We start from the raw sequence: 14,226 nt of genomic DNA, 5'->3' as shown, positions 1-14,226 counted from the left end.
AAATGATAAAAATTGTGAATGTTTACACTGCCCCAACAGACACTGACAAACGCTGATTGAACATGTTCACTCAGGTGAAAACAAACCCCGACCAACGCTGAAAGGGCAAAATCAGGATCAGACAAAATCCAACAAACATGTTTTTTGATGTTTATCTGTGTGGTGTGAATTGGACTTGAGAGTGTATTTGTGCATGTACATGTGCATTGATCTGAGACTAAAGATTTGTCTTAGACGCTCTGTCCTGTTGTGGTCATTTTTTTGGTTCAGATGAGCACCCGCTGGTTCACGTCCCTCGTGTCCTGTATCGATTTGGGGCAAATGCAGCTCCATTAGGGTGCTGTAAGTGTGCAGGTTATTTTGGAATGAGAGATGTGACACTCGTGACCCCCAGCTGCAGTGTAGAATTGATTAGACCAGGCTGAGAGAATAGGAGTTGGGTCAAGGTTAGCCTCGCCAGGCCTCATTCGCGATTATGCTACATTAGCCTGTTAGCGGTCAAACAGGAGGGGTCCTGTTAAGCTAATTAGCACTTTCTCATCATATCAGCGCTGACAGGAATTCACAGCTTTTCATTGATCCTTTTTTCTGTTTTCCATTAACAGGCCCGTCCCGAGTATGCTGGTGCACCTGACTCGAGCGTCTCAGTGGAAAGCGCGCTCATTTGATTACCTGGAAACGATTAGCGCTAGTTGTCCCGCGATGCTACGTTAATATGCTCAGCACCACAATGCTTTCTCACTGGAGTTCTGGTGTAGGAGGTTGTATTCAGATTTCACGAGTTAAAGAGTTGATTTAGTAGCCCGTGGAGAGCGAGTCGGAGTCTCTTTGCCTCCGAGCCATCTGCGTTCACATCAAAAGCAGGTCAAAATTCACAAACGTCGTTTCATGCAAGCAACCCCAACGCGTGTTTACACGCAGACTCTGGAAGGATGTAAAGCTACGGGGTTTTATACGCTGTGACAGCTGCTGAGATGAGCACTGCGTTTGAAGACTGATCTCCTGGAGTTGCAGGTGGAAGTGTTGGGGATGCTTGAGCAAGTGAGAAGCAAGGCATTTGCCTTTTATGATAGTGTGATTTTCTCTCTCTCTCTCTCTCTCTGAGAGACTGGTTCATTTTTGTGTTTTTGAAATCTTTCCCTCTATACATGTGCTCACACATACACTCGTTATCGGTAATTTCTTCCTTCGGCGATTAAAGCAAGGAAGTGTCAGAGGCACGGCGTCTTTGTCTCTGTCTCGCGGTGAAACACTGATCCCCCGTCACATCACACCTAATCCCCTCATACAGCAAACTGCCATTGTCTTCATTTTACTTTCTCTTCTTCAGCTCTGCTGTCTGTCCTCTCTGTCTCTCTTTTCCCTACAGTCTTTCACTCTTGTTTATTTACTTTTCACAACATGCTGGCATTTGGAAGCTGCTTTGTCATGGGGCAGTTACAATGTCTAGGTCTCTTTCATGTGATTTCACACTTTAAGAAAAAGCATTTATCATGAATCGATAGTCACTCTTTGTCTACTTTAAATTGTGTTCACATTGAAAGTGTGATGTGACAGCAAAGCGACAAGAAACTACTCATTGTCAGTGAGAGATGATTATGTCCAGCAACATTAGCAACACCGTCTTTTGTTTGTGTCGTTGTGTCTAGCAATTGAACAAAGGTGTAGGATTTATTTTTTCTCAGTGTAGAGGATAAAATAAGGCATGCACAATATACCATATTGATTATCAACCGTATCTATAGCAGTACAATATCGATTATCAACTGAAATTACTGATTATTCTGTTATTATTCACCAAACTCACTTAAAAGTTGATCTTGAAAAGCACTAATATTTTAAAAACACTGTTAAATTGGGTCTTTAGATATTTTCTAAATAATAATATTATTTCTTTTTAATTTCTTTTATAATTTCTTTTTCAATATGTACATTAGAATGTTGTGATGAATTTAAAACATCTTTATAATGATGTAGTATTTAAAGCATGATTTCTACCGTATTTTTCGGACTATAAGTCGCACCTAAGTATATGTCGCATCAGTCCAAAAATACGTCATGATGAGGAAAAAAACATATATAAGTCGCACTGGACTATAAGTCGCATTTATTTAGAACCAAGAGAAAACATTACCGTCTACAGCCACGAGAGGGCGCTCTATGTCTTCAGTGTAGACTACAGGATCACTGAGCAGCATAGAGCACCCTCTCGTGGCTGGAGACGGTAATGTTTTCTATTGGTTCATTTCTCTTGGTTCATTTCTCTCGGTTCATGTCAATTTAATTTTGATAAATAAGTCGCACCTGACTACAAGTCGCAGGACCAGCCAAACTATGAAAAAGTCAGGAAAATACGGTAATTGATTTTTTTATAAAACAGTATAGAATTCAAATTTTATAAGCCATGTATTGATTATATGCGATTACATGAAACTAATCCCTTAATATATTTAAAATATATATGCACTGAAAACAGTGTCATATGTTGTGAACGTATTTGTATATGATAATCAGAATTGCATTCATGATATTCTGAATTGTTTTGCTGAAATGTGTTATTTATATTTTCTAAACACCCCTCCAGAATGTAATTTTTTTTAGTTTGAAGTAATTCTATCTTTTGGCACAACTGAATAAAATTTACATTTATATATATATATATATATATATATATATATATATATATATATATATATATATATATATATATATATATTTGTACATTATTTATGATCAGATTTTCTACAACTATGGTTAACTGAAGCCAGGAATACACTACACAGTCTTTGTCCCAATTTTCTGCCAATGTACAGTCTGGAGAAGTTGATGCATTTTGTTGAAAGTCAGAGCCAGATTCCACAGGAAATTGCGTAGTGTATAATGGTCACAGACTCTGATTTTTTTAGCTTCAGACTTTGATTCCATCCAGATGGAGGAAATCAGACATGTTTGATATTTGGAGCCAATTTAAGAAGGCATATTGTTTTTATTTGTCACGCGTCTCAGAGCAACAAGGCACGTTTATGCGTGAGTTTGCTGTGATTGGAACAACTCGAAAGTCTGGTAGTGTGTGATCCTCAGTCGTTTAGTGTATGATGCCCAGTTGTCTTTTGTGACTATTTACAAAGTTAGTAAGTGTATGATGTCTAGTGTTTTAAAAATCGTATATACTTGTAGTATATTCCAGCCTTAAGCAGACCACAAGTAATCTACTAGCGAGCTCCAGTGATAAAATCACTGTCAGTGTGATCTTTAGAGGAAGACTTTAGAGGAAGAATGAATGAAGCAATGTACAGTATGATGATCTGAATGGAAAGGGTGAATGAATGTGTGATCTATTTACCACATTCGAGGGTGAGTTGTTAGGCCTGATTTGGGTTTGGCCTTTTTGCTGCGAATGCTCTCAGGTGAAGAATGCTGCCATTACAGATCCCCACTTGATTTACTGGGATCGAGCACAAGCGGAGGCCTCGGGCTAAGAGGGTCATCATGACAATTATACAAACTTGTTTTCTCTTTCTTTGCTGGCCTGCCCTACATTCCTCTGGGTAATTTGCTGCACTGCACTGAATAGCTACTTCATTTTGGCATTTGTGACACATTGACATATTTTTGCTGTTAAACAATGTTTAAGGTGGAGATACATGGAGGATAATTACAGGTTCACTCTGAACCAGAGTTCAGTGAGATGTCAACTAATCCAGCTTTGCAAAAGAGAATTAAAGATAAAAGAGACGAAATTAGAAGAGAGCTGGAATGTTGTTTGTTAAACTCTACTGTCCATTGTCCTGACAAATCTGGGTAAAGGAATAGTTTGACCAAAGCTCTAATTAAAATAATTTACTCACCATCATGTCGTGTTTTGAAGAATATTCTGTTTTCCATAGAGTAAGAATTTTTGTTTTGGCAGGGTCAGCCGAAATTCCCAAACTGCTGTGGATTTCGGATTCAGATATTTTTTGTCAGATCTGATGTTAAACCTAATTGGTGTTTGTGCATCTCAAGTGGATTGTCATTTAAATTAAATAAATTAAAAAGTTAAGTTTAATGAAGTTAAATAAAAGTTACATTTGGAATCTTAGAGTGAAAATGTAATGAAAAGTAGGACGGAATGTGTAAAAACCAGGACAGAGGAAACTTATGTTTCTCTGGAAAAACAAACGTGCCAAAATTAGTTTGAGACGATAAATAGTGATAAACAAACAACATGCAGAAAGTGTAGAGCTGCAATAAAAAGCACATTTCCTTTATTCTTTCTCCAAACAGGCATATTCCAGTGGTCTGTAAATCCAAAGCAGCTTGTTGTTAAATATCTAGTGAAATATCATGCGATCATGAGAGCCCATTAACAATATTTTCATTTATTTTTTTTTATTTTTATTTTTAACTTTGGAAAAGTTATAAACTAACGACAGATGTACTATATGATCGCTTTTTTTCTCCATCTGTCTTTCCATTTATCTAATGCTGAGGGTGTCGTCTAGTTTTGTGGGTTCCTTGGATATCCCAGTGTCCCAGAATGGTTTTGTGTGTGTAGTGTTTGTTTGTGCCACCTTTTTATGCTTGTTTTAATTGTGGCAAGAGGAGGAATCCGCGGTTGCATGCTCATATGCTCAGAGCACGGATAAGGACCAATTATGAGGAATGCAGAGAGAGATGGAGTGGCAGAGATGGGAGAGGAAGGCCTGGTTTGCAGCTGGCCTCTTGACTGGTGCAGTGCAGTCTCTCTCATGTCTCTCTCTCTCTCTCTGCTTGTACTGTAAAGTTCTGTAGTTGTTAATTTTGGTTTCCCTTTTCTCTCTCCAGCATCTGCGCTCTGTGTGGCCAATTAGAGCATGGCTTATGGGGGAGTGTGGAGATTAGCTGTGTTCTGCTGTTTCCTGGCCGTGCTGTGCAGAGGGATCGAGTGGGTGTGTTCCTTTGTGCTAAACGCTTTCTCTGTCCTCAGGACCCACTGACTCTTCTTACTAGGCATGTGAAAACCCCCGTATTATTAAAATCTTTTTAGAAATGAGTAAAATGGGGTCAGGTAAACCTGGGCTTCTAGTTAAAGGGATATCCAAAAATAAAACTCCTGTCATCATTTACTAACCCTCATGCTGTTTCAGTCCTGTGTGTAGAACACAAAAGAAGACATTATGGAGAATTTTGCGGTCCAAACAACCTTGGACCCCATTTTGTATGGACAAAAAACCCTAAGACTTTTTTTTTCCCCCCAAAACATTTTAAAATATCATCTTTGTGTCTCAGGAAAGTTGTACAGGTTTGGAACGACATGAAACTAGTTGATCCACAGACTAGTTGACTAATATCTTAATTACACTAAATGGTTTGTTGTCACTAAGATTTAGATTTTGAAGGAAGTCTCCTTTGTTCACTAAGGCTTCATTTATTTGATCAAAAATACAGTAATCACAGTAATATTGTAAAATATTATTACTATTTAAAATAACTTCCCACTTCAGAGCCACATGATCCTTTAGGAACAAATATGCTGATTTGGTTAAAAATATTCTTTATTCTTTATCATTTATACTGAAAACAGCTTTGGCGATTTAAAAGTTTTGTAGAAACCTTGTTTTTTTTTGTTTGTTTGTTTTTTGTTTTTTTTTTCTGGAGTTTTTTTTATATTTTATTTTATTTTATTTTGTATTTTAATATTAGTTTTACTGATGAATAAAAGTTTTCATGCTTTATTATATGTATATATATTTCAATTCTCACTATTAGCAAACCATTAACTATAACTTTTGCTTCAATAAACTTCTAATTTACTGCTTATTAATAGTTAGCAAGCTAGTTGTTAAGTTTAGGTATTGGTTAGGATTATGGATGTAGAATACGGTCATGCAGAATATGTGCTTTATAAGTACTAATAAACAGGCAATATGTTAATAATAGTCATACTTATTAGTATGACTATTATTAACATATTGCCTGTTTATTAGTACTTATAAAGCACATATTCTGCATGACCGTATTCTACATCCATAATAAGTTACTAGTCAGGCTACTAGCTACATAGTCATGAAAATAAAGAAAACTCTTTGAATGAGAAGGTGTGTCCAAACTTTTGGTCTGTACTGTATATATATATATATATATATATATATATATATATATATATGCAGGCTGCCATGAACTGGTTAGCAAAAAAATACACTCACTTCTGAGCCCTGGGTGATGCTTTGTTATTCCAGTTTGATCAAAGGTAGTTTTGGCCTGAAACGTTTGAGAGCCTCTAAAGCAGAACAAGTTTCAACTGCACAGATGTGTCCATCCTACAGTGACTGGTCATCAGGTGTTGCTCAATAGCAGGTATGGTTATTTGAGAAGTTGGTGTCCTGAGGTGAATATGTATAGCTACAGAGTTAAGGTCCTGACCTGAGAGGAAGCTCGTCTTATCTCCTTCCATCCGCACCACTCAGAGTGATAGCGTTCAGCTCATCGCTGTGTGATAAAGAAAACAGTGCATCATTTGTCAGACGAGGCCCACTGACAAGACCCCCATTAAGATCCCAGCCTGAGGCATTAGCTGGACTAGTCATTGCCTGTCTGTTTTGAGTGACAGTTGATAAAGCGTCGCCTGGATAGAGAAGACATATTTGTTTACAGATCACTCTCTGGCTAATTGTAGGTGTCTTTTTTTTCCAGCCCAGCGTCCCTCATCGCAAGCTTCACTCTTCTGTCTGTCTTCAAACTTACCGCTCCCCTCCAAATGAGTCTTGACACTGTGGAGAAATGGCTAATGGATCTGTGTAATGGTTTCTGATGACAAACTCCACGCTTGGAGAACCATGTAATCTCTCCACAATTAATTAAAGTGCTTACCGCTCTCTTACACACACAAACGCATATGCGCGCACACATTCTCCTCCTCCCTCTCCTTTTATTTTCCTAAGCAGATGTGGCTAAATGACAGGAATAGCATCGCTGTCAGCGGTAAAAAATGAATGCTTGGCCTGTTAACAAAGAGAGGGGTGATGTGAGACACAGATGCGGGGTTATCGCTGGTGTAATGGTGGGATGGATGCGAGGGTCCTGTGCTCCTTAGCATCTGCAGCTAGGTGCTAATAATTACCACAGCGACCCCCAGCAGCACACCGGTCTGTCAACACCTCACCACAAAGAGAGATGAAGAGGTAGTGTGTGCGCTAGTTCTGCCCATACTGTGAACAGTGCTACATTAGATTCCCCTTCCACTGCTGTGAAGCAGTTACTTATCATATAAACATGTCCCTTTATTTGACTGGGCAAAATGTTTGTGTCTCCCTGTCCCATCAAATTTGGCAGGAGTTTCAAAATGGCTCTGGAATGCTCTGAGTTTACAGAATTTTTTTTTAGTTGGAAAATATTAAGTTGGAAATCTAATTTTTTTTTTTTTTTTTTTTTGTAATTACTACTATTAATGAAATTATTTTATAAGAGTTTATTGATATTGTCAAAATGTATATTCAGAGCTTTAGCATGTTAACTTTAAATCATTAAACAATAAATTCCTAACATTCATTTTTAATGCAGTAATTCTTAACATATTTCACAAATGTAAATTACTTTTTTTTTGTCTAAACACTAATCACAATTATTCTATTGACAGTTCTTGTTAAAACTAAGCAAAACTAATCTGGATATGATGTTGTTATTATTATTATTATTATTATATGGATACTAAAGTTATTTATTTAATTTTACTCCATGTGTAGTATACATAATCACATGATTATCATTGCATTTGGGGCACCAAAAATATTATTATATTATATTATATTATATTATATTATATTATATTATATTATATTATATTATGTTATGTTATGTTATGTTATGTTATGTTATGTTATGTTATGTTATATTATGTTATGTTATGTTATATTATGTTATATTATATTATATTATTATATTATAAACAAATAATAATATTAATGTTGAATACTACTACTACTAAAAATAATAATAACTAATATAGTCTTTTTTTCTTTACACTATTCAAAATGTAACATGTAATGTATATCTTTTCTTTTTGTTTTCTTTAACGAAGGGGATTTGAACATTTGGGTGTCCATGGCATCAAGAAAGTCTAAAAACTCCTGAAATTGTTGCCATAAATTGGCAGTCATGCTTATAAGCACTTTGTTAAAGAGTCTGAACAGTTGAAATAATGCCTTTCTGACTTCTAATAATAAAAGGGTGTAGAATTAAGTTGTTGAACGAATGGAAAAACCTTCAGCTGTAGTGATGTGATTATCGTTTTCATTTGGAAATCTTCTTTATTTTGATCTTTTTGGTTCAGTTGGTTTGTGGCGGCTGGTTTCTCATTTGGAAGATCAGGATGAGTGGCCACAAAATGCGTCTAGCTCTATACCTATTACCACATCATCTGTTCAGTCCCATTTATAATTAGTTACAGCAAATCCTGCATGAACTCCTCTCAGCCTCGAGAGAACACCGATATCCCTTCAACTCCATCACCTTTTCCATTCGTCTTTTTCACCTTTGTGCTTTGTTTTCGTTTTCCACTGCGATATCGATCCAAAACGCAAAAGCATAATTAAGCTCATTTTGGAGATAATTCTTCCATCTTAGTTGATCTTTCATAAATAAATGAGAAATTCTCTATGCTTTGTGTAAGTTTTGATAGGAGCCATCAGTTTGGAGTTGCTTTCGCCATTGATTTGATTAAAGGCATTATGCATTGTTTAATGAGTTTTACACTTGGCTGGGTGGAGAAGAATTGCAACACTTTCTTTGACCCAAAATTCACTCGTTCTCTTTCTTTCCTCATCCTCTGTCCTTCTCATCTTCCTTTTCTAGCGAAAAAAAGAGCTAGCACTGGCACACAGCGCAAACATCGAACAAATCACTGGAGCCTTCTATTTGGAAACGTATTTGTTTTCCCCCCTCAAATTGATTCTCAAAATCAGTTCTGCTTTAATTTCCATTTTCATAAAGAGTTCGATAACTACAGCAGGAATTAATATGAAGATTGGTTACCTACCGTATGCGAGCAATTGTTGGGAAAACCACAAAAAAAATCGCAGTGCCGCAAACTGCCTCGCAATTAGAATTCTCAAAAAGAAACAATATTTTTTTTTCCTCGCTTTCTCTCTCACCTTCTCTTTCTCTCTCTGTCTCACTCTTTACATTTAGCTTTCATAGCAGTCTTGTTTAGACACCCGTTTTATACCTGTGTCTGTTCAAAAAATGCTGCGTATAAAAGATGAGCTGAATATGTTTGGCTGAATATTGCCCTCCTTCCCCGTGCCGATCTGTCTTGCTTAGGGAAGCAATCCTAGGTGCAGTGGATAAACTAATATCAGAGCATCACCTCAGAGAGACAATACAAACGATGGGGTAATCTTTCATCTCTTTATGCATACAGGGAAATATGAAAAATTGCAGTTTAGGAATATTTCAGCGAGATTGGAGGCTCAAGCGGCGGTCGCTGTGGCGCCCAGGGCCACTTCTGACGCCATGACATCCAGAGGAAGAGTGATGAGAGTATTATGCCCGCCTGTCGCCCCGCTATGAGCCCCCTGACAGGGCCGCACATCAACGCACACACACTATTTCTCTCATCGTCATGATTGACAGCTGGGCTTGACATAATTGTCTCCGTCATCTCTCTCTCCGGTCGCTTTATTGCTCCTGCCGTGGCGGCGTCTCTGCTGGAAGAGAAAGATAAATCTGTCATTTATCACTCCTTCTTTCATCCCTCCATCACTCGTCTCTAACAGACCCTGTTAAAGGGGTAATCTGCCTGTATTAGCCAGCGAGCCTATTCATCACCACGAGCGGACCCGGAGGGGTCACGCCGTTCATTCCTCGTCCCCGGTCCCAGTGCACTACTGCTAGGCCGGGCAGCGGGAGCGAGCTGGTGTGAGCGGAGCTCAGGATCAAGCTCAGGGCAAACAGAACAGGCTCATAGCAATAAGGCGGCATTAGGCTGGGATTGACGCTCACGCTCGGGGTCTGAACTCCCATGATTAGATCTCATATTAGCTGCTAGCATATGGCTAACACCTGAAAACCCCCGTGCACTGAGTAAGCCCTGAGACTTATTGAACACACAGCCCTGTGTGAGATGATATCAAAACACCATTGATGGGTACCTCGGTCATATGGCTAGCCTCTTAACACTTAGTGTGCTTCCATGACCAGCCGTTAGCCGCACCATCGTCTGATGTGTCTGAAAACACAGCTCATTTCTGCCTGAAGACCATCTTGTGTGTTTTGGATGCAGTGACTCCAGGGATTGTGGGTAACTCCCCTCCTCAAAACAATCCTCGAAAGTGCTGAATCCTTTACAATTTAGCAGGTAAATGCTATTGCTTTTGTCTCTGAAGTGTTTTTAGAGAGAGAGGGGATTTTATTTGTTAGTTTATTGCGTCATCTTTCTCTAAAGCTTCTTTGTTGCTGAGAGTCTCAGAGCGTCTCTGTTTACTCCCCATATATATGTATTATCAGCCTCTCTCTCCTCCTCTTCAATATAGACTTTTTTTAACTTCACAACCCACTGCTTATTTTATTTTTTCTCTCTCTTTCTCTCTCTCTCTCTCTCTTTTATTCAGCTAAATAACCTCTCGGTCCCTGGGTAAATCTGAAGAATATGTATGGGTGTGTGAGTAAGGGAGTAGATGAGATCAGCATTCTCATATCTCGTTCGCCATGTGTAGATTTATTGGGCTTCGATAAGCAACAAGCGAGCCATCACTCTGGGCCAATAGACTGCCTCTTGCCTGCCTGTACTTATTTCACAGGACCGCTCAGCTTCAAACTAGCAGTCCCCATGGGTCTTCTCTGCACCAGAGGCTGCCCACACAACTGCCTGAGTCATTATGTGTTATTATATAAAGAAATGGCACACAGAGGGTATGGATGCTGATAGGTCTTGCTCTCTGATGCTTTAAGGTGAATCTGGAGTGTCTTCTTTCTTTCTTCTACTTCTTTTTTTTCCCTCTCTTTTTTTGATTTGTGAATCTTCTCGATGTGTGACTAGCATGCTAGGCTGTGAATGATTGCATAGTATGTTGATGAGGGTGAAGTGATGGGGAAGCTACTTTATAGACTAATGCTACTCATAATCACTACTCATAATTTAAAGCAGTTAAGCAACAGGCAAAGCCAACCTTTTTGTTTGAAACACTACAAGCTGCAAAACGAGCCAGTTACATTTAATATATACCATCTGTCTGTCTGTCTGAAATAGGGTGGCAACATTACATTTGAACACTGTAAATAAATGTACAAAATACTGCTGAGATACAATAAAACAAAATATCTAAAATGCACACTGACTGATATTATTGGATGTGACATGTGGCCAAGTATGGTGACCCGTACTCGGAATTAGTGCTCTGCATTTATCCCATCCAAAGTGCACACACAGCAAACACACACACTGTGAACACACATCTGGAGCAGTGGGGAGCCATTTTTTGCTGTGGTGCCTTGGGAGCAGTTGGGGGTTCTGTGCCTTGCTCAAGGGCACCTCAGTCATGGTATTGACGGTGAGAGAGAGTGTTGTACATTCACTCCCCCTCAACTACGATCCTTTGGAGTGTTAGAAGCTGTAAGTGAATAGATAAGATCCGCAAAGACTCAAGTCTCAAACCCAAAGATAGATTCTTTTATAAAAGTTAAGACTCGTCCACACCCTCCTAAAATGCCTCGTTTTAAGGGGTCATGTGATGTTGCTAAAAAGAACATTATTTTGTTTATTTGGTGTAAGGAAATGTGTTTATGCGGTTTAAGGTTCAAAAAACACATAATTTTCCACATACTGTACATTATTATTTCTCCTCTGTGCCCCACCTTGCTAAAACGCATTGTTTTTTTTTTTTGAAAAGCAAGGTGTACTCTGATTGGCCAGCTATCCAGTCCTTTTTGATTGGCAGAATGCCTCAAGCATGTGACGGAAATGTTACGCCCCTTACTGTGATGTGTTTGTGTACCAGACAGATGACAAGACAAAAATAAAAAAACCCTTTGCAAACGAGCCATTTGTTGCATCAAGTGGGGACATAATTATGGATTATAATGACTTATACCGGGTGATCAGATTTGTGATCAGAGAAACGACAAACAAGCATATTCTAAACCAGCGGTTCTTAATTCCAGTCCAGTGTTCATTGCTCCCTACTCCCTGAGCAGGGGAATCTGTTGAAGTTTCCTTAACTTCAGAACATTCGTTCATGGATTTGCACTGTGCAACGTCTGCACACACAGATGAGTGTGATATCATATAACTAGGAAAATAAATACAATTTAAATTTTCGTCTAGCACACTTCAATGCACTTTGAATGGAACACATACGTTCACTTTCGAACTGGAATCATGGCGGAATACCCTGTGATGTTCACTTCGCAGGGCACTTATGTTCAAATAAGGCAAAAGAAAGTATTTTCGCTTTCACAACGAAACACAGCATCTGTCTCTTATCTATTCACGAACAGCTTGTAACACTCGAAAACTTGAAATTGCATCAAATGACCCCTTTAAACACGCCCCCACATGTCTACATCATGATGTGGGAAGATTTGCATAATGCTGCCCAAATGTTCACGCAAAAAAAGAAGGCTTAATTGTTGTTGCCACCACAGTTGCCATGTTGTGAAGATGCTGTGTGTTTCATTGTGAATGCAAAAATACTTTGTTTGGCCTTCCAAAAGAGGATACGTTTAGAAATCAGTGGTTAAGTTGTATTTACAACAGTGTTCCAGAACAGTAGAACCCAAATATTCAGATGTGTGCAACGCATTTAATGGAGGATTGTTTCCTGATCCTGGGAGAGTAGACTGCAATGCCAGCTGTTCTGAATCACAGACTGTAAGTAGGTTTACATACGTATGTAAAGGATTTGCCACTGATGATTCAAACGCGAGTTTTGAGCAGTGTAGAGTAGTACTGGTTTGTCATTTCTCCGATCACAAATGCAGACATTGTTTTATGTTTACGCAGCGTGATGCAGCACAACGCATAAACACACAGTATAAGTCATTATAATCCATAATTATGTCACCACTGGATGCAACAAATGCCTTGTTTATAATAGGTTTTAATGTTTTTGTCTTGTCGCGCCGGTGTTCTGCACGGGTCACACGCTTGAGGCATTCGGCCAATCACAATGCACTGGATAGCTGGCTAATCAGAGTACATCTGTAGACCCTTTACAGATTTGATTGATGTATTGCTCTTATCTGTACGATTAAAACTGAAAATGTAATTTAAGTTCTTTTCGGGGTTATCAGGAGAAAATTACTCATAACGGGTGTACGTGTTAATCGACTCCAGAGGGTTAATTGACGTAAGTCTAAGATCGGACGCAACCTCCCAACCTTCTTTGGAACTATGAAATACCGGCTGTAAAACCTGGACTCCCTGTCTAGAGGAGGGACCACCTTGATGGCCTCCTTCCTTAATAGGGTATTCACTTCTTGTTCCATCACCAGAGCCTGCTGGGGGCCAACGACTGTCTGTGAAACCCCATTAAATTTCGGCGGTGGACGGCCGAACTGAAAACAATAGCATCTGTCTACTGTGTGCAGGACCCATTGAGATACATTTGGCAGTAGTTTCCACGCTGCTAAATAATGTACTAAGGGAGACTGATCTCTGGTGTAAGAGGCCCCCGAAGGGGTGGCGAGCTTCCCAGCTCTGCTACGCTCACGGGCGGACATAACTGGGAGTGACACTCGCGGGAGACTGCTGCGCCCTGAAACACTGGCAGGGTTGGCAGACCGGCCTCCAGAGGGCACTGGGGTGAGACGGGCACCGTATAATGAGGTGGACAACGCTCTACCCCAGCAGGGGCTACCCTCAGGGTCGCTGCGCCTCTGGCGTCAGGACCTCTTTGTCGAGGACTTCCTAGCTTCGATAATTGCACGAAGGTCTGATTTTGCCTTGGAAGTCCCCAACTCAGAGGCTTAGAGGCTTAGACCCTCGGTCCTGACGTGGTGGAGCATGAGTGGCGACGCTCTGCTTTTGAGCCTCGCGGTATGAGGAGCCTGCCTGTGGCGTGGGTATCTCCCACCCAGATAACCCACGAGAGCGACGAGGGAGGAAACTCTGGAACGCCGCCGCCTGTATGCGTGCCTCCTGGAACCTGTCGACGACGGTATTGACTGTGTCGCCGAACAGGCCCGAGGCTTGAAGCGGGGCAGACCCTGTCACGTTCTCTTATCTGAGACAAAAGGGAAAAAAGGGAAGGCTCCGGGCTGGAGGTGGCG

The 14,226-nt window shown here is 39.7% G+C and overlaps 1 protein-coding gene across 2 annotated transcripts in view; it reads left to right on the top strand.

Moving 5' to 3' along the window:
• Positions 1 to 14,226, top strand: part of fto (FTO alpha-ketoglutarate dependent dioxygenase) — a 165,306-nt gene that overhangs the window by 116,944 nt on the left and 34,136 nt on the right. Inside the window, exon 9 of one of the 2 annotated variants that reach the window (XM_059531808.1) lies at positions 4,807 to 5,023. The exons of the other annotated variant lie outside the window; for it this stretch is intronic. Coding sequence (XP_059387791.1) covers positions 4,807 to 5,008 — 202 coding nt within the window. The 3' untranslated portion in view covers positions 5,009 to 5,023. Of the gene's footprint in view, positions 1 to 4,806; positions 5,024 to 14,226 lie in introns of those variants that run through there. 2 annotated transcript variants of the gene reach the window in all.

This window comes from Carassius carassius, chromosome 3, assembly GCF_963082965.1.
Source record: "Carassius carassius chromosome 3, fCarCar2.1, whole genome shotgun sequence".
In the NCBI taxonomy this organism is placed as follows: Eukaryota; Metazoa; Chordata; class Actinopteri; order Cypriniformes; family Cyprinidae; genus Carassius; species Carassius carassius.
The sequence above is the reverse complement of the archived record's forward strand: the minus strand, read 5'-3'. Positions and strand labels throughout refer to the sequence as shown.